A 22,646-nucleotide genomic window follows, 5' to 3' on the forward strand; every position below is an offset into this window, starting at 1 on the left:
CAGAGTTACAAAGAGTCTTTTACATGCTTATTAATGCTATCCTTGCTCAGAGTGTCAGTTTAGATTTATTGCCATGTCTCTGTAGGTTCCCAGTTGTGTTCATCTGAGAGGTGTTCAAAGCTCAGGATATCTGTTTCTAATCTAAATGTAATTCAAACTTCGCCACTGTTTAATTCCTGACCTGTCTGCTGTGTACCTTGGTCTTCATGTTTGAAGCATCATGTTTGGTTTCTAATGTTCCCTAACAAAAGGCAGTACACTGAAGTTTGTGGTTGTGACAAAAAAAAAAAAAAGAGAGCGTTAAAGGAGTTTGGACAATTTAGCAAGACATGAGGAAACCGAAATCTGACTTTTTAAAGTTTATATTTTGAATGATATTTAAACAAGTAAAGTGAATCAGAGGTGTGACATGTAATAGATCCAAATCGGAGACGGATCTGCAGAATTGGCATCAAAAAAAGAGCAGCTAATAGTTTTAAAATATATAAAGTACAGTTATTGAGCAGATCTACTTTCGATCAATGCTTATTTTTACCCCCAGACGCATCATTAAGAGGAACAGTTTATAAAAGCTCATCTTCTGACCATGCTTCTGGTTTCAGTTGAAGATGGGGAGCAGTTCCTCTGAAGCATTTTTATAAAGTAAAGATTGAAAAGGGTACGGAGCGGCGCCGACACCCACATCTTTCGGTGTTCAACCTGAAACCTTTCACTTCTTTCTTTCTCACAGGTCTCCTCCTCGTCTGAAATCGGGAAGTTCTCTGAGAAATGTTCACCTCTACCTCCTGCAGCCTTTTCGCTTCTCCATCTCTTTTCTCTGTGCTCTGTTCATCTCTTCGCTTTATTTTTGCACTCGCAGAAGAACTGTCCACTTTTCTAACTTCTCACCATGTTAAAATTGGCTTTCTGACTCAAGTAACTAACAATAACACAACAGTGATGTAGATGGCATCTTCACGGCCGTCTCTTAGTGTGATTTTGTAGACGATGGACGAAAACGATAACTAAAAAGGGGAACCATCTCACTTCTGCATGGCATTCAAAACAGTTCTAAACAATGTCGTTCATAACATCATCCTTCTATTCCTGGTAATCACTTCCAACTTATTCGTGAGAATAAGCTGGAAACTAACTATTATTCTAACATAATAGTTAAAGGTGAGCCGTTTACAGTGGTAGAATGTGACCTTTATGAGATATTAGATAAACAGTTCAGCATTTATAATCTACAATTGTTATTCAGTGTTTGGTCAACAGCAGCAGAGTTTAGAATACATTTTGTAATTCTGAAATGATTTCTCCTCTCTGCAGACCTTTGTAACAATTTGAATATTCCTGATGCGGGGACACAGAGAAATTGCAATTCAACAAAACAAAAAAAGTGCAGATGTGTTAAAAAATAATATTCCTAATGCAGGGTGCAAGTTTTATCAAACATATTATTCTGTCACTTTTCAGGTTTTCGAGCTGCCGGAAACGAAAATCAAAGTTTTCATTGTTTTCTGTCTCTGAAGTTGAATTCTCTCTCCTGGACTCTGTCCTCCTCACTCCTCCTGCTGCTTGAGTCGCTGTGAGCACAGACCCCTGCCTGTTTGCCACACTCATCCCAAACAATCCATTAAAAGTGAAGCCCCTCCTCATGTGCCAGTCTGTGCCATGCCAGTGTGTCCTGTCAGGCTGCAGGGAAGCCTGCGTGCAACTTACCAGCGTTTTTCTCCCCCTCTCTCTGTGATGCTTTTGGCTGAAGTGCTGCCGCTGCTGCTCTTGTTGCTGTTGTACCTGAGCCTGAGTTCTCTTCCTCTCGCTCGCTCCGCAGCTCTCCTGACAATGAGCCGCCCGTCCACGGATAGCATTTGAAGTGACTTAAGAAAGAGAACAGGAACAATCACTTTGTTCTCATTTTTCAGATGAGTACCTTCGGAGAGAAGGAAGGAAGGGAGGGGAGAGGAAGTCAACAAGCCTAGTGCCTTCCTGCAGAAAAATAAGGAAACACTAGATAGACATCTCCATTTCTCTATGAAATAGGGATTTGCACAGGTTTTTGGAGGAACTTGAGGAGGAGAGTTGATGTTGCACAAACAAACAACACAATTTGAATTGTTAAGAGTTGTGAATTGGCATGCAATGATGGACTGAATCTTTCCACTGGTGTCATTTTTTACGTTCTTTTTTTACCATCGGTCTATTTTAAGGAAATGCAAGATGATTTAGTTTGCAGTGAAATTCAGTGCCTTGCAAAAGTATTCATACCCCTTCAACACGTTTTCCCACATCACAAAAGCTCAGTCAGATCACATGGATAACCGTGTGAAAAGCAATTTTTAAGTGGTGTCACAGATTTCAGCCTGGACTTTGACCAGGCCATTCTAACAACTGGATACGGTTTTGTTTTTTATTTTTAACCAGGGTGCATTGCTGGACACCCACCATTCTGGGGCTTGTGGATGCATATCCCTCATCATCAAGTCATTTGTCTCTGAGGCCTGAAAAGAAGTATTTATTTGACTTGATTGTGGAAGAAATGCATCTAAAAGTTGCAGCATAATACCACCAAGAAACTGGACTTGAGCTTTGAAACTATTCCATCATAGATCTGATTGTATGATTAGGGTCATTGTCCTGCTGGACAGTGAACCTCTCCCTCAGTCTTGTGTTTTGTGGCATGACAGGTAGACAGACACTTGGAGTTGTCATGGAAGACATATTTAGTGAAACTGCTGAGAAAACTTACAAATAGCAGGTAGAAACAGCTGGCCAGACGGCGCAAGGTATGGAGTAAGTCACAAAGATCAACAGAAGAACCAGTGAGGATTAACACAAACTGAAGAGCTTAAGTACTGAAGGAAAGGTGGCCGTGACAAAGGAGCAATCAAAGGCGAGTAGCAGCAGCTGGGAGGGAGGGAGAGCAGGCAGAGGAAATGAGGAGATGAAAAACAGCTGGGAGGCTGAAGAAAAGGAGAAAGAAACAAAACTAAGACACAGGAAACCAGATGAAAGGAAAAACTTAAGGAACCCAACTCTAATGCACCGAAGTTAACACACATAGATGAATGATCTAAGTAAATAATGAAGAAACGATCAACTCCAGAAACACAGATGAAACTAAAGGTCTTTAAATCCTGATGTTTTGCAGCCTTTAACATTCCAGTGTTTATATTCATTCAGATCCCCACCAACTCTGTCTAGCTTCCCTGTGACAGCTGAAAGAAAGCATGGCCACAGCATGCTGCCACCACCACCGTGTTTCATCAGGGGAATGGTGTGCTCAAGGTTCTACACATGCATGTAGCGACTTACAGATGCATTTTGGTCTAATGGGCGTCCTACGGCCCACACATGGCTTCTAGTGAACTTCAAACAAAATTTATACGGCTGTTCTTCCTGCTTCTCTTCCATGACGATGATGGGAGATTAATCACACTCATATGAACCACATTTACCAATTACATGATTTATAAAGTTTGTTTTTTTCACTGTATTTTATTTACAGGGAGTAAAGTAAAAATAAATAGAAATGCAAAGTTGTTTTTTTACTGTAATTTGTAAAAAAAAAAACAACAAAAAAAAGTAATATTAAAGATGGAAGCTTTACTCAACAAAAGTGAATTTCAAAGGCCTTTTGTGTTGTAAATGTTTGCACAAAACTGTCACATTCCCATCAGCATAGATGGAGGGAAGGTTGTTCCTTTACCTTGTCCAGGTAAACAACTCGCAGCCAGTAGGAGGCAAGTGAAACTGTGAGTTGTTCCACATATTCGTTTCTAACAAACTTACACCTGGAAGAAAAGTTAGTTGAAACGAGGTGGCTTCTGCAGAAAGGTGCACTAATTGAGCTCATATCATTGTTGAGATGTAGCTGCCTTCTGCGGGTTGTGGCTGGTCATTAAGTGTGTTAATTAGCTCATAAAAGCAATTAACCTCAGATCCTGAACAATGTGTGCCTCAATTCCTCTGAAGAATTAAGGACTTAAAGAAGAATGGAGGACATTTTTAGTAGTGGGACGATTTGTCATCATCAGTATTGCATTGCTTCAAGGAGAACATGGCCGCCGAGCCAAACGCGGCCACTTAGCGTTCAGTTTTGACCACAGACCTCCTCTGATCGCCTGTAAGTTCACTCTTTCTTGACAGCCCTCCAAAATATGTCAAAAAATCTTAAGAATAAACCCAAAACTCAAACCGTCTTCTAATAATTGCAGATCAACGTTCTACAGTCCGTGTGATCTTTAATAATTAGAATAATTTCAACCCTGCATGCTCATCTTGACCTCTCTGATGGTCTTTCTCATCTCTAATATGCACGGTCACGCTCCACAAGACCTTCAGTAATGAACTTCGCCAAAAGAGACGTAAGCACGACGACCTGGCCCTTTGACCCTGTCCTCCCACTGTGACGATTCATCTCTGCATCCAAAGAACATTCATTAGAGATTTTTAAGTGGCTTTCGGCTTTCTGGGTCACTTTCAAAAGTTGCCTTGAGGAATATATAAGACCTGTGAACGGCAGATGCAAGGACGGAGACCACAGCAATCACCTCTGAGCGCTTGTAAAGCAGATCGTGAAGAAACAGGTGAACGGGTTTGATCTCAGGACATCTCTGTAGCCGAGTCCATTTCCTGTATTTAACAGCCTTTATTCTCAGCAGAAATGTCTGGAGCTGCCGTGTTCGTGGGCCTGCTTTTCCTCCTGTCCGTTTGTTCGGCGTGTTACATCTCCAACTGCCCCATCGGTGGAAAGAGGTCAATCATGGATGCTCCTCTCCGAAAGGTTTGTTGCTCCAATTTTAATTTTTAAGCTACAAACTCAAAGTAAAATGCTTTTGCCTTGTCAAATTGATATTGGTCACCTATCAAAGCTGAATGACAAAAATATAGATAGCTATGACAACTTTCAGAACAGATCTCCTTGCATTTTCTTTCTCTCATTTTCTCTCATTTTCGTGTTGGATTCAAGATAAATTTCAGAAATAGAACTGAAAATCTAGGATGGAAATATATGCAGTAAAATGTGTATACAGTTATTAGACTGATTTGATTTATTTCTGTTTACAAATTGGACTTTTTTGTTTGGTAATGTGCTGTAAGATGGCATTTGTTGCAAATTGGCAGTATAGAAACAAACTGCATCAAATTGAATGAGCATGGTAAAAGATAAACACTGCAAAAACACAAAACAAGTTAATTTGCAAAAACTGTTACGTTTGGTCTAGTTTCTTATTTCAAGTGCACTAACTTACAGCTAACTGTTCAGCTATAAATATGAGCTTCTATTAGATAAATAATTCCTTAATATTGATGAAAAAGTATTAATTCCACTGTCAGATTATTTCACTAGCAAGACGTTTTTCTCAAGTTATAAGTGACTCAATCGGCCAGTGGAACTAATACGTTTTCATCAATATTAATTAATTACTGACATAAAGCTCCTGTATCTCACATAAAAGTTCATTTTACATTAGTTTTGTCTTCTTTTAAGTGCACTAAGATATTTGCACTAGAAACTAGACAAAAAAATACCTCAGATTCTTTTTCCCTCCATAGTGCATGTCTTGCGGCCCTGGAGACCGGGGCCGCTGCTACGGCCCCAGCATCTGCTGCGGGGAGGGCATCGGCTGCCTCATGGGTTCCCCCGAGTCGGCACACTGCGTGGAGGAGAACTACTTGCTCACCCCCTGTCAGGCCGGAGGGAGAGCCTGTGGCTCAGAGGGAGGACGCTGCGCCGCTGCAGGACTTTGCTGCGATGCAGGTCAGAGAATCCGGAAACAGACACTGATTCAAGACAAAAAGTTGTCGTAATGGAATGGTGCATTTACTTTAGGCATGAAAAAAAAATTGTAACGTTCTTGCTTTTCAAGTAGCAGGTGAAGAAAATGTACCAGTCCATTATGGCAACACAGGCAATCAAAAAATGTCTAGACAAAGAAATTACACAATATATTAAGATAACTGTATAAAATATGAAAATATGCTTTTTACCATTGCTTTATATTTTTAGTGTAATTTTTTAAAAACTTGTCTCCTGTGCGTCTTTCATTACTCCATCATCTTCAGCTCCATTTGTTCTACATCATACTTTATTTTCCGAGATATCATAGAGCACCGTTACTCATCTAACTTGGAGTTTTGATTCCCTCCTTTACTGTTGTTGGGTCTTCAAGTCACATACTTTACTTTTACAAGTAAACTAATTTTCAAAAACTGTTGCTTTGGCTTCAAAAACCTAAAAGTCGCAAACTAAATGGATCGGTTTTGGTTAAGACCCAGTGTTGCGCCATGTCAGTTTTATTTCCAGATGATTAAAAACTATTTTAATCCAAGATAATTAAAAATCCCTTCAGTATTTTAGTTCTGGTTTTTGTCGACAAACGTCTCACAATGGATAAGGACAACAATGGTAAAGGACAGGCCCATGTTGGCCAGTAGGTGGCAGTGTGTATGGAAGAAACACACATTACCTTCGAAACAACCCTGGGTGAAACAAGGCCCATTTTTAAACATTCATATAATTTTATTACAACATCAACATTTTTATTTGATTCGCTGACAACAGGGAGGGCTTCTCAACTTATTGTAATTATCTGCCAAAGCATTTAAATCCTCACATAATTTAAATACAAATGTGAGAAAAGTGCATATTTTAAAGGAACTAAGGTGTGAAGTGAAAACAAAGTGAAATTTCTAATTGAAGAAACAAAAAACAGATTCTAAATAGTCATTGTAGAACTTTCTATAAATACCTAAATAACAGTTTACACGACAGCCTTTAGATAAGCACAGAGAACTTTTAGATGTAAATCAAGTTAAAGTACCATAAAGATCTATGCGTGTAAACAGAAGACGAACATACTTCCTTTCTTCGATTTTGAGCGTTTCACTTCTCATCTGAAAGATTTCTTTTTTAGTTCTGACAGAAGGATGTATAATTAATCTAAATATGGCTCATTACTGGTGTCGATGCATCAGTAGCAGCTTTTTTTGTTCCAGTTTAAATGCTAATTTTGCAACCTTTTCTTGAAAGGCTGAATTTATGTTGAAATCCTCTTTAGAAACCAACCGTTGCTTTAAATTTGTTATCTTAATGTAAACAGGCAAGTACCATTAAGTCACAGGGTCACATTTACAAGAAAACAACACTGTTAAAATAAATAAACATGCAAAAGCGGCATTTAACCACTTAATAGGCGACATGGAATAAAAGCAGAAGACTTGCAGAACAATAAAAGCAGGAACAAACATGTTGATTATTCTCTTTAGATCATTCTGATCCTCTTGTAGCTCTAAGTGGTGGGGAAATTACCGGAAAATGCCTTTTTTTCTGCTCGTTAAAGTGCAGTCGCAGTGAAATGCCGCAGCATTAACTCCTCCGTCTTTCTTTTTTTCCACCTCAGAAAACTGCACTGCAGATCAGTCGTGCCTCCCTGAGGACGACGGAGACGACCAAAGCAGCCAGTTGGAAGGCGGTGATCCCACCGACATCATCCTCAGGCTCCTGCATCTGGCCCGCCACACTTCTCACCGAACCCACCAATGAGCACCTCCGCTACCCGAAGGTCTCTCTGCAAGGACAATGGGACTTGTAGTTCCTGCTGTATAGTTGTGTTTCCATGTCTGTCACCACCTTTAGCGCTTCAGTAGAGTGCCTTTGTCAATATATTTTTGAGTATGAAAACAGGGATGAATACAGAGAGGTCATCCAGAGTTCTGCATGCTGAAATAAAGTTTGGAGAAAGTATAACATGCCTCTGTTTTTTTTCCTTCTTTTCTGCACAAGGTGAAGAAAGAGTCAGCATTAGCCTTATCAGGTTTAGTGTTCGAACATATCCCACTATCATCAGAGCTGCCCTTATCTTTCAGATCCTCACATGAGGTTGTGTGCAAATATCAATGTTGCAACCTTTAGGGTGATTATCTGGACACCTTTGAGCCATTTTTTTTTCTCAGCTTAATGTCTGAACTGTGTTCAGTTCAAGAGGTAATGACAAAGAAATGTGTTTCAGTCAGAGGAAAACATTTTGAAAGACAGGCTGCAGACGAGCGATGTTGCACTGAGCAGAATAAACGGTTATATTAGTCTGCTTTGTGAAAACTCTCATTATCAAAAATCTTATCGTGAAAAGTGACTTAATCTGACCAAAGTACCTTTGAAATCAAATGTGGATCATAGTTCACACTGTGGATTTGTGCACCTTGAGGGTTCTTGCCAGAAAAAAAACAAATGTAAATTTATTACCATATATGGGCATCTCATTTAAGTTGAATTTAACTTCAAAGATTATTTACTTTACTACTTAATTTCAAAAGATGAGAAAAATTATTAGCTCAACTTCCCAAAGATTGATATATGTGAAGGTTTTTAAATCAGTTTTACTGATTATGGCTAATGCTGATGAAAACTCAAAACTCAATTTCTTGGAAAAATTGAATCTTAAGCATAATTTAAAAAAAAAAACTGAATTCAAAGATGTCAGCGTACTGAAAAAATAAACTGTCCTTGAACAGAGCTATAAATGAACTCTTGCATGCATTGCTGCATCAATGCACCGTGGCATAGAGGCAATCAGCCTCTTAGCACTTCCAATCTGTAGCAGAAGTTCAGATTGCTTTGGTAGCTGCCTTCAGGTCATCTTCATTGTTGGATTTTGTGTCTCAACTAACAGTCAAGTCAAAGGTCATTCCCATGTTGGTCATGCACAAAAAGTTATGTCAACATTTGTTTGTGGTTCTTTCTTTTGCTTTTTCTCACCGTCCCTGTTTTCTAATGTTTGTTAAGTTTCACCAAACCTTAGTTAAGTTGCTAAGCTGTTTATCTCCGCCAAGAGTTTTATCTGCTGTGGTCGATGTGACCTTGCGTGAGGTGGCCTGACTCCGCCTAATTGGAATCACCTGCAGTTAATCATTGATCTACTGCAGTCTGAGAGTATAAAAGAGGCAGGATCCTCATTTTTCTCTACCTTCACTGTCTGCCATCATGTCTTTCACTGGGAAATACCAGCTGGAGTCTCATGAGAACTTTGAGGCATTTATGAAGGCCATTGGTGAGTTGATGCTTTAACAGACTTGTGGTCAAACTGTGTGTGAACAATAGGCATGGCTTTAATCCGACGTATTCTAGGTGTTCCTGATGAACTCATCCAGAAAGGTAAAGATCTTAAGAGCGTCTCTGAAATTGAAGAGACTGGTGATGACTTCAAAGTGACGGTCACTACTGGCTCAAATGTCATTACCAACGCCTTCACCATTGGAAAAGAGGCAGAGATGCAATCCTTAACTGGAGAGAAGATCAAGGTAAGTTAAATTCACCTGTTTGACTTTAAATGGGGTCTGACCCAACCTGACTGGGTTAACTGTTTAGTGTTAAATCTTTAACTTCTACCTTGAAGGGAGTGGTGGTTCGTGACGGCAACAAGCTGAAGGTTTCTCTTAAAGGAATCGAGTCGGTCACAGAACTGACTGATGCCAACACTATTGTAAATGTAAGTTCTTCAAACTATGAGCTCTGGTTGCCTCTTGGACAGACTTATTAACCTCGTCTTTTCTTTTCAGACGATGACTGTTGGCGACATTGTTTACAAGAGGATAAGCAAACGCATGTAGATGTTTACACTTTGTATAATAAACATGAAAGCAGCATTTATCTCTCTTTATTGAACTTGAATTCCTCCATGTAAGGTTTATAGTGGCAAATTCTTTAAGGTTAGTGCATGGATCCTTATGCAAGACTTCAGTCTGTCTTGGGCTTAGCTAAAGGACACAAGCAAATTTTTACTGACTCTTGGACACCACAGCATCACACTCTTCCTTAAATCTGTCTTGCTTGCATAAAAAAGACCTTAAGTTTAATGGGCTTGTGCAGACCATGTATTGAAATCTTGAACTCCACTGTGCTAGACTGGCTCTGAAGCACAAAGGGGAGAGAACTGTTCATTTAACTCCAGAGTTTGTGCTGCCTTGCAACTCTCTAAAAGCCCAACTAAACTAAGTTTTTAAAGGTGAAAAGGAAGCAATGTGTTGCTTAATATGTATGACATGGTGGGTTTAGTTTATGGAAATACTTGCACCTGTGTGGCAGATCTGGATTTGAGGTCACTTTCTGGTAATGTGGAGCTACACAAAATGCCAGTGGAAATCCCCTTAAAGTTGGTTGGACTTGCTTGCTATAAAGCAAATGTTGCTGGGGAAATTTGACATGTCATTTTTAAAGTGAGTACTTGGATCACAATGGTCTTAAATTTTGAAAAGGTCATGGGTGGCAAGAGGTTTGCTTCTGAGCACATGTGATTTCTTGTAAAAGATTTTCATATTTTCAAAGTTAAATTTAATCTGATCCTACAAATTAAAAGCAGTTAATCTGTCACCAACTCCGCCTTGTTCCCAATGTCTTGACCTCACTGGGAGGATTCAAAAGTTAATTTTTCAAAATTTGTAGGATAAAAATCAGCTTAACTGTTGAACTAAATGGCGCTTATGATTTACAAATCAACAAATGGGCACCACACTAATCTGCCAGTGGTATGAACAACTTTTTCTTGTCTCTTGTAAATTGATTTAGAACAATTTCTCTCCTGTAAACTGAGTTTAAGACCTGAGGGGAAAATTAATGATTTACAAGTCACTGGTTCAAGACATTTATTGAAAAGTAACTACAAAATGTGAGCAATGCAGAAATTGGTCATGTGACTGAAATGCATCAAACACCCAGGAAGCTGTTTACAGTAAACAAAAATGATTGCTTTCTCCACTGTAAAGTCCCATGTTTGAGCTACTTCCTCCGGTGGAAGAGATTCTTGATCCCCTCCTCAACAGACTTGGGTTCGTGCAGCATGGTCATGGGTTTGTTTTTCAGGGCCGCTTCTCTCATGCTGTGGTAAACGTACTCGTTCTGCTTGAACATCCTCAGCTCCATCTCCGTCTGCATGCGCATCGCCTGTGGAGGAATCGGAGGGTAACCACTGGTATATCTGCACCAGTAATCTAACACTGATTTATGAATAAAGAATTAGATCGACTGGAAGACAAACATTTTTCAGCTGGATCCATGCCACCAGGGGGCAGTAGAAATGAAGCACTATTCATTTTTACCAGACATTTGCAACCAGAGCTACTTGTACATTTTCTGATTATGATGGAGTAAACATTTGGATAATATTTTTCAACAAATCTTTAGCTGTGCCTCTCAGCTGTTTGGCACCTGATGCACTATATTTAATAAGCTCATTATTGAAAGCTGATATGCTTTCTTTTTGGTAAATATTGCTATAAAGCCCTGTACCTCCAGGTCTTTGGTAATGGGGTGTGTTGGGCCGTGGGTGACCATGAGGATGGCGTAGGCCTTGCAGATCATCCCGTGTCCGAACTCGATGAGTCCGGCCTGCCAGTGAGTCACTCCAGCACGCATGGCAGCCATACCGAGGGCAGCGTTGTTTGGGTGGTACAGCTTTCTGCCAAGATGGAAAACGTAGTGCTCAGTACAGAGATTTTCACCCGGGAAACTTGTAGGTGAGCAAGAATTTTGCAGTGGAAATGAGGTGCAAAATGCAACACTTTAGCAGAGAGCAACACATCAAAATATGTGACAAAAACAAATGTGCAAATGGGTAGAAAATCACAAAAGTAAGAACAGCAAAAGCCATGAAAAGTAAACGGAGTAAAATAAAAACTACAAAACCCCCACAAACTCACAGAGAATATTAAACTACAAAAAATTCTGAAGAAATTTTGGTAGTGACTGATCGGACAGTTTAAATCCATATTACCATTTTCACTTGCGTTTAAACCCAACATATGTCACCTTTTGGATTTAAAGCCCTTTGATATCTGGAATCTACCTGTGTGTCACCACTAATCTATAACACAGCAAGACTTTCACCTTTAAATGAATCTGTTAGCTTTACATTTAAAGGCCACACAGAACTACCACTGATTCTTTTACCTAAAAAAAACTGGAACTTTCTCTTTAACTATCTAATCTATGAAAAGCTGTGTGTGGGCTGTAGTTTTACATTTTAGGTTAAAGTCTTGGACAGACTTCTTGCAGACTTCTTGGGGCTGACTCAAGAAGTCAGCCCCAAGTTTCTGGTTACCATGGTGATTCTGACTTTTTCTAGTCAGCTGTTGTGAGTTATACCTTCTGTATAATAAGCCTCATACTTACAAGGAACGAAGACTTGATGAAAGTTGTGCTGTTTGTATAACAAACCTGCCATCAGAGAAACCTGATAGCAGATTTTAAAACCCTAAGCAGGAAATATGTATCATACGAAGTTAAAGCTCCTGTTTACACTCACATGTATCCCTCTACCATCTTGCGAGCGAAATCTGCCGCTTCCTCAAAATACTGAAGGTAAGCTTGCACCTCACTCATTGTGCTCCACATCCTCAACTGGTAGATGTGAGTTTCAGCCAAGATGGGCTCTGTCTTCTCAATGCACTGCCTGCATATTTTCACCACCTAGAAGCAAAAAAAAAAAAAAGACAAAGATTAGTTTAAATAACAAGCATGAGATCTTTTTAACCTGTTTTTGTTTGATATACCTCGTGGTAGTCGCCGTTTAATCGAGCCTTGTCCATCTTTTCCATCATATCAAAGCAATAATCTGTCGCCTCCTTCACCTGTTCATCTGACGGCTGAAAGTTTGGAAAAAATAATCTTATAACTAACCAACACAAATAGAGAAACAGCAGTAAAGAGGTCTAAAAATGCAACACCTAAGCAAAAAATAGTAAAGAATGGGTTATTTTGTTCAGAGAGGCCACGACTAAGTCCATAAAAGTTAAAGCCTGATTACTTATCTCTAAAAGACCTTTGTCCAACTGCAAGAAGTATGTCCAAGACATCGATTATGTCACATTGTGTTCAGTTTCTTAAGATAAACAGACTTAGAAAAAGTTTTATCCTCATAGATAAAAGACTATAAATAATAATGACCTCTCTTGTCTCAACCAGCAGAATGTAGTATGACCTAGTAGTGAATTGAGCAGCTTAAGATAATGTGAGGCTGATCTATTTATTTGCTACTAGTAGCTGACTTTGCTGTATTGCTGTATGCCACTGAAGTATAAGTACAGTCATAAAGTCATTGCACAAGTCTAGTTAAAATCTGGGAGTGTGCGTAAATGGCAAATCTACTTGTGAATTATCTTCTCTTAAAATAGTCAGTGTAGTCCTGCTTCTCATATTTCCCGCCTGCCTTATCACGCCTGTCAGTGCTAAATGAGGCGCTAGCATTTGGTCTGTTTGCCACCGTGGAATAACCCCCCCCCCCCTCCCAACCCACACACACACACACACACACACAAACCTTGACTCCTTCCACTTCCCGTCCCCCCATCTTTATGTCATCGTGGGTTTTGTTGGTGCAGTGTTCACATGTGCAGTCAAAGAAGTACTGTGTTTTCAGGAGCCTCTGTCTCTCTTCTGACACATTCAAGTAGTCCACATACGCTACTGTCAGCTCCTCTCCTTCTGCAATCTTGCCCAAAGAGCGCAACTCAATCCTGAAGAGTGGAAACAAAAATTAAGGCATGTCTGCATCTGAAAATGCATGCAAAGTGATGTCATGTCATTTTCAATGATGGCGTGTATGAGGGTGGAAGCCTACATACACTATGATGTGGGTTTCAGTCAAGTCTGTCAACTTTACAGACCAGACAGCATGATAAAAGTGATCACACACTTTATTTCTTGAAACACTTAATGATCTGCTTGTGTAGATTAACAGAATATTTAAAGGTGCAAAGTAACGCCTCTCCTCTTTACCCTCTAAGCAGATTGTATTATATTTGCCATCATATTTTGTAAAATAAATAAATAACACTAATCTCAATTCCTAACTCATGAAAACAGATTAATTTCTTTCCCTTTTTCTGATAAAACAGTGTTCGTAGAAAACACATTTTTAGTCTGAATCATACACCCACTGATGCTTGTAACAAAATCTTTTTTTTAATCTACCATTTATACTTTTTAACCTGGTTTTGCATGTGATCTTGACTCAGTTTACTCATCCAGTAATTCTGTACTTATATGATGCTGTTTCATCCAAGTCTGCTTCATTTGGGACCAGAACATTTTATTTACACACTCATGATAAAGTAAACAACATTAATGGTGCACAGAAAGAAAGTCAAATCTGGCAACTTTGATGCTTCTTAATGTTGTTTTAGTGACTTTGAAATTAGATTCAAACTGTGGATTGTTTGAAGCCTACTGTCATGAAATCAAGTCTTAAATGGGCCAGGAGTTCCCCTGTCTATTCTTGACCCTATCTTATCACTTCTTCATTTACTTAATTTGTGCTTCTGTTAAGAGCAGGCAGTGGTAGTGATTTTCTGTCAACTATTGTAATATTAAAATATTTAGCTTTACTACTTTTAATGTAAATGTGTAAATCTAAGGTATAGGAGCTGCAACTTTTAGATCTGTTCCTTCTCCAACACACCTGAATAAAATGGCTGAATCACCTTTTCAGTATGCAGTCTAGTTCCTCATGGTTCTGCTAATGACTGGATTATTTGACTCAGTTGTGTTGAAGCAGAGACACGTCTGAAAGCTGCAGGTCACCAGACCTCGAGGCCTGGATTTGAAAACCCTTTTTTTTTTTAGGTGTTTCCCTGCCTCTACACATCTGGGTGTTTGCTAGGCTTTTGCTGCTCTTAATTGCACACTAAAGAGGAAAATGCATTCATTTTATTCAGGATTGCAGGTGCAGGAGAATCACCTGAAGCATGAAGGACAGCGGGTCCTCGAGAACAGGGTTGAAAACCACTGGTCTAAATACCTAACCAAGCACCATTATCCTAAAAATTTTATATTTTGATGAATTGTTATTGCATATAACCAGGCAATCCACAAATATTTTTATTTATCTCCTGAACATTTTATTTTTTTATGCATTTGACTTTTGATACCACATTTTATACTAGTCGGATTATGGCCTTGGTCAGGTCACAGAAAATTACTTTCCGGAACTGGTTGACAAAAGGATTGTTGCGAAATGTCCTTGATCGTTCTCATATACCTGTAAAAGTTGAGTTTGAAAAAGAAAAACTACAAATGTTGGACGTACTTTGCCCTTGTATGCACGGGATGAGTCCAGTTCTGTCAACGGCTGCAAAAGCCTCTGTTTATAATTCTCATTGTCTTGACAAGGGAGTACTAGAGCCATTTTTACACTCAGTTCATATATTTTAATTTATAGCACATTTATATTGTATTACTCTAAGCAACTCTTAGGTAAAATGACATCAGGGAGATGCTAGCACCACCATGCTAACCTAACCTAGCTATCTGGTTAGCAAAAACTGAGCCCAATTATTTCAGACAGCACCTTTAAACAAAACTGTATTCACATGAAATTGGTGTTAGCTAGGTAGTGTTAGAGGTGAGCCATTGAGACAAACAAAAACAACCTTCTGTGTTTTCATTTGACAAAAATCAAATATGAAATGAAAAATCTAGCACATGTAAAAGTGTGTGTTGATCTCACAAGCAGTTAGATAAATACGAGGATGAAGAAGAGAAGTGGGCACAGAACAGCTTCTTGTCACACTCAGATGGGTGAGTGAGAGTTAGCGTGTACATGTTGATGTTTCTATAAGAAGATGGATTCACAATGAATAAAGTGCACACCACAGAACCAGCTAAGACGTTTGTTTTCTACGAAGGATCGATTGGGGTTACGTGCAAATATTTATTAGCGTTCAGTATTCCTGTAGCTATCAAAAGGATTTAAGGTGAGGTAACGCACCTCCGTTGAGAATGAAATATGGTATTCACAGCCGACTGACTGAAAGACAAGCAGGAAGCAGTTTTACAGCGAATAACACTTGACGAATACATAAACCACACACAAACAAACCTTATATAGCACAAAAACAAAAAGTGCACACACACAAACCTTTAACCCTAGGTTTTATTTTTCCATTTTCCATTTTGAGTCATGTGCAGCTACAGTGATTTGATAAAGTATTTGTCCCCCACCTATTACTTCTGTTTCTGTTTATTGTCCTGATGAAATGTGTCAGATTATTAAAGATATCCTGAATAGATACAAGAGGCAGCTTTCAAATGATAATTTCATTGGTATTAACCAAAAAAGCTACATGAACTTTCTGATCTTTTAGACTCAATTAGCTATATGAAAATAAATATCCAAATCAGAATGGTCCTGTGTGAAGATGTAATTTTCCTCTCCTCCAAACCGCTCTTTAAATCATGACTTAACAGTGATATATTGTAGCTTTTGGCTCAATTTCATTGGCTATCCTTTAATAAAAAGTTTCTGACAATGTGAAGCAAGCTAAAAAAAAAAAAAGCAATTATTTTACAGTATGCCCTGATCTAACAATCTGTGAATCCTATTACTGATTCATTGGCCTCTGTGAAAAGAATTATAGAGACATTTCTAAGATTTTTGGGACACCAGTGATCCATGATGAAAGCCATTATCCACAAATGAGAAAGACTTATTTGCAGTGAAAAAACAGGCAAAAGCTGCACACCTACCCTCCAAAAGATGTCCGCTAATACAACCACCTGAAACCAGGCCAGTTTTTAGGTTCACAGACTTTTTACATTTATAAGACCAGTGAGGTTTTAACATTATTTTCAAATTGTCCTTTGAAACTGAATGTTGTATTTACTCAGGTTATTTCTATCTAGCATTTAATGTCCTGAAATGTATAAGTGTGACAAGCAAAAAAAAAAAAAAAAGAAAAAAAGAAAGAAATCTGAAGGTAGCAATAGCAAACATTGTCAGGGGGAGTTTTATTTTTGTTCATTTATTTTTTACTTACCTGCCGTGGTTGAGGATCACAGTGCAGTTTGGCCAACAGTCATGGTTAACCAAGCACAAATTAGGAAAAAGACCAACTCCTACCGCCTGAAGACCCCTCTGGTCGCTCACAGTGAAGCCGTTACAGTTGATCTGAAACGTTAGACAGGAAATATTTCAGTTGAAATCAAGAATATAGACAAAGTTGACAATAAAAATATTTGGCTAAGAAGTTTCACACATATCAATGTGTTTCTGTTTGGCATTGCTGCCCGATCTGAAAGACGACATAACCTCAGCTTAGTTTTCTAAATTTCTAAACCTTTGTTGGCTTCAGAAGATAAACTGATCAAGAGTTTGTGGAAAATACGGACCATTTTCTCTTTTTATATGAAAGATGTGTTGCCTTAACACAAACTACTGCAGTGAAGGTGGAGTGAATAATATTGCTTGACTTATTAAAAGAGATGAGAACCCTGGACTCTTCCAATGAAACCAGAAATTAAAGCCAAATTGTCCCAGCTTCCTTATCACTACCAACGTCTTTGTTTTTGTGTCATTGGTACACTGTACATGTTGTTCTTTCTGCACAACAGATGAATGTTTAAACCTGAGTGTCTGCTATAAAACAAATATTAGGTGCCATAACTTGTTGACTAAGACCAAACTCATTAATTTTGCTCTCTTAGCTCCTGCACACGGCCTTATCTTGAAGGGAGCTGGCTCATACCAGGTTTTGCTTGATCACTGGGAAAAAAGCAGCTTCTGCTCTGGAGTTTTACACCACAAACATGTCATACTTTGGAACGCACCACTCCAAATATGTGTGAGATGTCGTCGATTGTGTGCTGCTTGCTGGTTCTGGGCCAGTAGTCCAGGAAGTTGTGTATGTCCACTTTGAGCTCCTTTAAATCGTCCTCCTGCATGTCGTTTAGGTGGTCCTCCAGCTCGTCCAGGGTGGTCAGCTGCAAGTCAGACACCAGGCTTCCTTCCTTATCGATGCGCCACATGATGCGGCTCACCAGTCTGCGTACGCGAAGGAAAAATGGAGAACACCAGTTGGAAATTGGACAGTGAAGCACTGTGTGTGTGGGGTGTGTGTGTGTGTGTGTGTGTGAGTGAGCACATATTTTTATCTTCTTCTAAAGTGACAAGGACATATGAATCAAGATTCTAGAGTCTGACATGAAAACTTAAATGAAACAACAGCACCTGAAAAGGAAATTAGCCAGGCGTCTGGGTGTGTCACTGTACCGTGGCATCAGTTATTTTGGTACATATGGCATTAGCAGTGCCTTGGACAGAAAGCAGGCTTGTGCTGCTCTGTTTGTTAATCTGTGCAAGGTATTTGATCATGCGCACAGACACCGGTCTGAGTGATGGGCTTTCAGGCTAGGTTGAAGCCTACCTCACAGATGGAGAACAAAGTGTTTCGTAGATGGAACCAAGTCCAGTTTTCTTGAGATTTTGAAATGAGTCCACCAAGGTTCAGTTTTAGGTTGGGTTTTTATTTTCCATGTTTAGTAATAACACTGTTAGATTGCAGATGGTTCGTTGCATAAGTGGTACTGCTGAGCTTCAGCCTCTCTCTCACGATGACGTTTTTCAGAAATGACCCACAAATCTCAGCTAATATTGACATTTCTGCCTTAGGGTAGACCTTGAGCAGAGTGTTTTTTTATCACCATGATGGCCTTTCTTTCAGAACTCAAACTGATCATTAAATAGCTAGAAAGGTGGGGGGTTTTTCAGAGAAGTTTAGCTTGTCTGAATTGATCAGATAATTGCAAAAACTTGTTAAAGCTAAAACAAATTTAAATGTTTTTGACTATGGTGACATTTTTAATATCCAGACTTCTTCCACTCCATAGATGTCGAGTATGCTTCTGTTTTATGTTAAATTAATTGCACAGAATAAATCACTAGTTACTTTATACTTGCTTTTTGGCCTTCATTAAGCCAAGGGTCATTAAGTTTTATGCACAAAGCTATGCTGCTACCTAATACTTTCAAACAGAAGCTGTGTGTTGCAGTTCTTACATCCCTGAAGAGTACACCAACCTTTTCTTTGAACTTGGACTATGCACTCTCATATTACATTTTAGTCATAGAATGATAATAATCTAATTTTAAAGCACATAAGATTTCTGTAACCGGAGAGTGACCTTGCACCTGTAATACAAAACTTTTTTTTTTTTTTTTTATGTATTTCTATGTAAAGTTTTGTTGTTTGATGTATTCCCAAACAGAAAAGTTCAGCGTAGTTCTCCACGGGCTTCCACTCACCGGATGTTCTCATTTGGTACTTTTCCGTACGCCTTGATGGCACTGCACTCTTGTTTGTGTTCGGCCCAGCCAGCGCGTTGGCAGGTTCGGTCGCAGTAATGGGCAAATTTGCATTGACCACACCTCTGGAGCTTTTCTTGTCTGCGGAAACAGCTGTGGCAAATGCGCTCTGCGTGGCTGCAGAGACAAAAGTAATAAAAATGTCACAAAAAGATTTTGTCCACGTTTGCCGTTCTGCTGAATTTGCTTACTTATGTTGACTTTTAAGTAAATCAGCAAAGTGTAATTAGTTTACTTTTTCTATATTTCAGGGCATATTGCAAAACACTCAGATAACATCAGATAACTTAATTGCTTCCATGCAACGCTAATAAGAGGACTTTGAGTTGAGATTATTTTCCCCTTCATGCTTATCTGTTGTAAAAGGATTATATTCCTTCTGGGAAGGGAATGACATTGATATTGAGAAGATCAAACACATTATAAAACGCTAATTGTACACTTGCACATTGTTCAAACTGCATTTATTGCAGCTATGACTGATAATAAGTAGTATTTTGTAAAAACGGATCTCTTAAGCTTAAAATTACAAATAAACTTGTAGGGCTTTCAAAATTTTAAAAGTGTTTAACGTTGAATATCCTCACAGTTGCATTAAAACACATTACCTCTGATTTCACTCCACATCATACCTGTCAAACACAACAGCTGAGAGACTGGCCTCAGAGAAAATTACATCTCCAGCCCAAAACTCCTTGGCGGCCTTCAAGCCCCTTCCTTTCCCAGGAGAGTCGAATATGGCCACGTTCTCCATTCTCGGTGCTCCTCTTTCCCAGATTTCGGGGAATGAATGGTGGCTTGAGCTGAGCGAAGGCTATCACACTAGAAAGATAGTTGGAGAACTCGCAAACCAACACGTTGTATCTTCTGTGGCAACTGGACATTCCTCCCTCCAGGGACTAAAATAGCCTTACCCCACTTGAGCTGTACCAAGCGGCTCAGAGAGGGGGTTGTCTCATTGGATGCCCCAAAATCAAAATTCTTAAGGTTTACAGACATTTTCATGAAACAGTCATAACTGTGTGAAGCGATCACCGCTAGCACTAACCATCGAACTTACAGGACTGATTAAATTGCGTTCACATTTTAAATGTTGTGTCCCATCACCTGGGACATTTCCCCACACCCCCCACTTCCAGGACCTGGTAGCTGTCCTCTCCCTGAGGGTTATTTTTGTCTCTCAGTTGGACCTGTCCATCAGGCCTTGGAGGTGTTGCTGAACAGCTGCCAGACGTTTCATAGAAACAGAGCCGCTCCGTCTCTTAGCCTCCACTCTGTTCTGGTGCTTTCTCCAACATGCTCCCTCTGTCTGGTTGCAACAAAACATATGACACATGAGAGAAAATTCACTTTTCCTGTTGTATGTTGTGGAAAACAGAGGAGCCTCCAACACAACTGGATTTGTACAAAACAGTTAAAGTAGCAGTAAAGTACCTTTAAAGGTCAAACAGAAAGGAAGTCAGATTCTGCAGAAATATATCTTTAGTTTACTTGTTTATTTAACCAGGGACACATCCAGAGAATATTGCTTTTATGTTTAATGCAAAGTAAATGTTTTGTGTCTGTGTTTCTAGACGGAGGTAATTTGTAACCCCCACCCCTGACTACACTGTTGACAAATAAAATAAATACAAATCTTGGACAAAATAAATGAATAAAAAGCATACACAACATTACATTAAATACAAAAGTAATAATGATGGACACTAGAGTGATCTAGTGAGTGAAAGGCAAAGGTTTTACAGGTGTATTAAAAAATTTTTATTCAGAAACAAGTTTTGTTCGACAGCTTCTGCCACTTTCTCAGTTACCTTAACATGAGAAGTGCTTTTCTTTTAGAATTTTTTTTTTTTTTACTCTGGAAAGTGTGTGTGTTGGGAGTAAAGATGTAATAGTTTTCCCAAACCCCAAAGTAATTTCCAGACAAAGGATTATAGCTATATGGATGATAGGTCTCAATATTTTATCATCATCAGCAGCAGAAGTACAAATAACCAGTAAGCAAAGTCTTCATTTCATGCATTTGTTAGGACGGTGATTCCATCGGGACGACAGGTAATGAACCAGTTTACACTGACAAGATGTTAAGAAACACATCTACATAAGTAGAAAACATTTTACATAGAAATGTTCTTTTACGTATTTTTTCCAAAAATTGAGATTGTTTATCTCACAAAGAGGTGAGAGGTGACTGAAAATAATTTCTGTGTCCATGCATGAACTGATAAAGTCTTGGGGTCAAGTTGATTGGAGGGAATTATAGCGCCTCATAGCGGTCAGCGATAATAATAACATCCCCCAGAAACGGATTGATTCAACGCTCCTGGTAACAATTTTCCAGCTGTGACAACACTGCCACCTCCTGGACACCTGCCCAAATTTGAACACAATAAACATGCTTTTGTAGATGTTTTTTCACATGAAACACTAAGCCATAAGCAACGGAAACTCTCAATTGTGAACTCGCTATGAAGTTATTAGTGTTAGAAAAACAAAACTAAGCACTTAGAGCTTTTTCATTTAAAAACAATAAGTTGGTATTTTTGTGAGTGATGCAGTCACATAAGTCTGGATACTAATCAGTTACAGATACCTTCTTTCACATTTATCCATCCAGTTCATTCGAGGTTTTGGTATTTATGTATCTGTTAAATAGTTGTTATTTTAAATCTGTGAATATGCTTTTGTCTTAAAATACACTAGATTAAAAAAAAACATTAAAAAGGAAAACAAAAAGGATTTTGTTTGAATCTGTAAAATGTCAACATGTACTGGAGTTATGAAAGTCAAGGATGACTGTAGAAGTTTAATAGTATGTGTTAACTATTTCCTTTAAAGTTGTATTTTTGCATTTCTTTCTCTCTGTTATTTTTAAATGTGTCATTATTGTTTTATTGTATTTCTTGTTTTTAATGTAATTTAATTTTCATAAACCTCCCTCCTTGATTTTCCTGTAAAACACTTTGAATGATGTTACCAGTAAACTCACATTTCCTTGATTTCAGCTAAGAAAAGTTAAGTTTTCCAACAGCTTACAAATTCTACTTGTGTTTTCTTTAACGTTTGCAAACAGGGTGATTGGAATTACAGAGAACACAGTGGAATAATATTCTTTAGAGTATTTTCTCTTCTGCTGTCATTATTTGGAGCAGCATTATAACCTTAAAGACGCTCAACACCCTGATGAAGACGGTTGGTTCTGTTTTGGGGATTACTTTGGAGATGATGCTAGAAAAAACGATCCTACATCAAATAATGAGATAACTCTGACTATCCTTTTCATGAGACACAAGGTGTCTCAGTCAGAGGATTCTTCAAATTTGTTGTAACACAGACAGTTACAGGAGATCTTTCCTACCCACAGCCATCACCATCAACAAAAACTTCAATTAAGTGACCTATAAGTATATTTAATTTCCTTTTGGATTCAGTAAAGTATTTTTGAATTTATTTGAACTATTTAGTGAATTATTTTATTATTTTAATCATTACGTTATCTTGTGTTGTTTTTTTTCTTTCTCGTTTTTC

At 38.7% G+C, this 22,646-nt stretch overlaps 3 protein-coding genes and 1 long non-coding RNA gene across 6 annotated transcripts; 2 read left to right on the forward strand and 2 right to left on the reverse strand.

The window, feature by feature from the left end:
• Positions 1-346: 346 nt before the first annotated feature.
• LOC106948516 (uncharacterized) lies at positions 347-2,838 on the reverse strand. The gene is made up of 2 exons (XR_001425189.1): positions 2,732-2,838; positions 347-1,862 (listed from the first exon to the last, which is right to left on the reverse strand). It is a non-coding gene; the product is annotated as an uncharacterized LOC106948516 (long non-coding RNA).
• Positions 2,839-4,325: 1,487 nt separating this feature from the next.
• LOC106948515 (isotocin-neurophysin IT 1-like) lies at positions 4,326-7,735 on the forward strand. Of its 2 annotated transcripts, none has more exons than XM_015034233.1 (4): positions 4,326-4,571; positions 4,644-4,768; positions 5,542-5,746; positions 7,389-7,735. In XM_015034233.1, exons 1-4 carry the CDS (start codon positions 4,508-4,510, stop codon positions 7,529-7,531), a joined length of 537 nt encoding a protein of 178 aa, XP_014889719.1. In that variant the 5' UTR covers positions 4,326-4,507; the 3' UTR covers positions 7,532-7,735. The 2 variants fall into 2 exon arrangements, with proteins under 2 accessions (XP_014889719.1, XP_014889720.1); XM_015034234.1 differs by having other exon boundaries at positions 4,330-4,571; positions 4,647-4,768.
• Positions 7,736-8,922: 1,187 nt separating this feature from the next.
• Positions 8,923-9,630, forward strand: LOC106948517 (fatty acid-binding protein, liver-type). The gene is made up of 4 exons (XM_015034235.1): positions 8,923-9,035; positions 9,113-9,285; positions 9,381-9,473; positions 9,544-9,630. The coding sequence occupies exons 1-4, from the start codon at positions 8,969-8,971 to the stop codon at positions 9,592-9,594; spliced, it is 384 nt and encodes a 127-aa protein (XP_014889721.1). The 5' UTR covers positions 8,923-8,968; the 3' UTR covers positions 9,595-9,630.
• Positions 9,631-10,609: 979 nt separating this feature from the next.
• smyd1b (SET and MYND domain containing 1b) lies at positions 10,610-20,016 on the reverse strand. 2 transcript variants are annotated; one of them, XM_015034237.1, is made up of 10 exons: positions 19,751-20,016; positions 19,059-19,235; positions 17,585-17,798; positions 16,795-16,925; positions 15,747-15,785; positions 13,299-13,494; positions 12,532-12,624; positions 12,285-12,448; positions 11,270-11,438; positions 10,610-10,924 (listed from the first exon to the last, which is right to left on the reverse strand). In XM_015034237.1, exons 1-10 carry the CDS (start codon positions 19,870-19,872, stop codon positions 10,760-10,762), a joined length of 1,470 nt encoding a protein of 489 aa, XP_014889723.1. In that variant the 5' UTR covers positions 19,873-20,016; the 3' UTR covers positions 10,610-10,759. The 2 variants fall into 2 exon arrangements, with proteins under 2 accessions (XP_014889723.1, XP_014889724.1); XM_015034238.1 differs by lacking the exon at positions 15,747-15,785 and having other exon boundaries at positions 19,751-20,015.
• Between the last annotated feature and the right edge of the window lie 2,630 nt (positions 20,017-22,646).

The sequence above is a fragment of the Poecilia latipinna genome, unplaced genomic scaffold, assembly GCF_001443285.1.
Source record: "Poecilia latipinna isolate Pla-1442-1.1 unplaced genomic scaffold, P_latipinna-1.0 Scaffold292, whole genome shotgun sequence".
Classification (NCBI taxonomy): domain Eukaryota; kingdom Metazoa; phylum Chordata; class Actinopteri; order Cyprinodontiformes; family Poeciliidae; genus Poecilia; species Poecilia latipinna.

Bases quoted from the DNA above. Each gene is read 5' to 3' on its own strand.
- LOC106948515 (XM_015034233.1), top strand. From the start codon at position 4,508: ATGCAAGGACGGAGACCACAGCAATCACCTCTGAGCGCTTGTAAAGCA. The intron at 4,572-4,643 runs GTGAACGGGTTT...CTTTATTCTCAG, and splicing joins AGCAGATCGTGAAGAAACAG to CAGAAATGTCTGGAGCTGCC. The intron at 4,769-5,541 runs GTTTGTTGCTCC...TTCCCTCCATAG, and splicing joins TGGATGCTCCTCTCCGAAAG to TGCATGTCTTGCGGCCCTGG.
- LOC106948517 (XM_015034235.1), top strand. From the start codon at position 8,969: ATGTCTTTCACTGGGAAATACCAGCTGGAGTCTCATGAGAACTTTGAG. The intron at 9,286-9,380 runs GTAAGTTAAATT...TCTACCTTGAAG, and splicing joins TAACTGGAGAGAAGATCAAG to GGAGTGGTGGTTCGTGACGG. The intron at 9,474-9,543 runs GTAAGTTCTTCA...TTTTCTTTTCAG, and splicing joins ATGCCAACACTATTGTAAAT to ACGATGACTGTTGGCGACAT.
- smyd1b (XM_015034237.1), bottom strand. From the start codon at position 19,872: ATGGAGAACGTGGCCATATTCGACTCTCCTGGGAAAGGAAGGGGCTTG. The intron at 16,926-17,584 runs GTGCGTTCCAAA...CTAACGTTTCAG, and splicing joins TCTCACACATATTTGGAGTG to ATCAACTGTAACGGCTTCAC. The intron at 11,439-12,284 runs GTGAGTGTAAAC...CCATCTTGGCAG, and splicing joins AAGATGGTAGAGGGATACAT to AAAGCTGTACCACCCAAACA.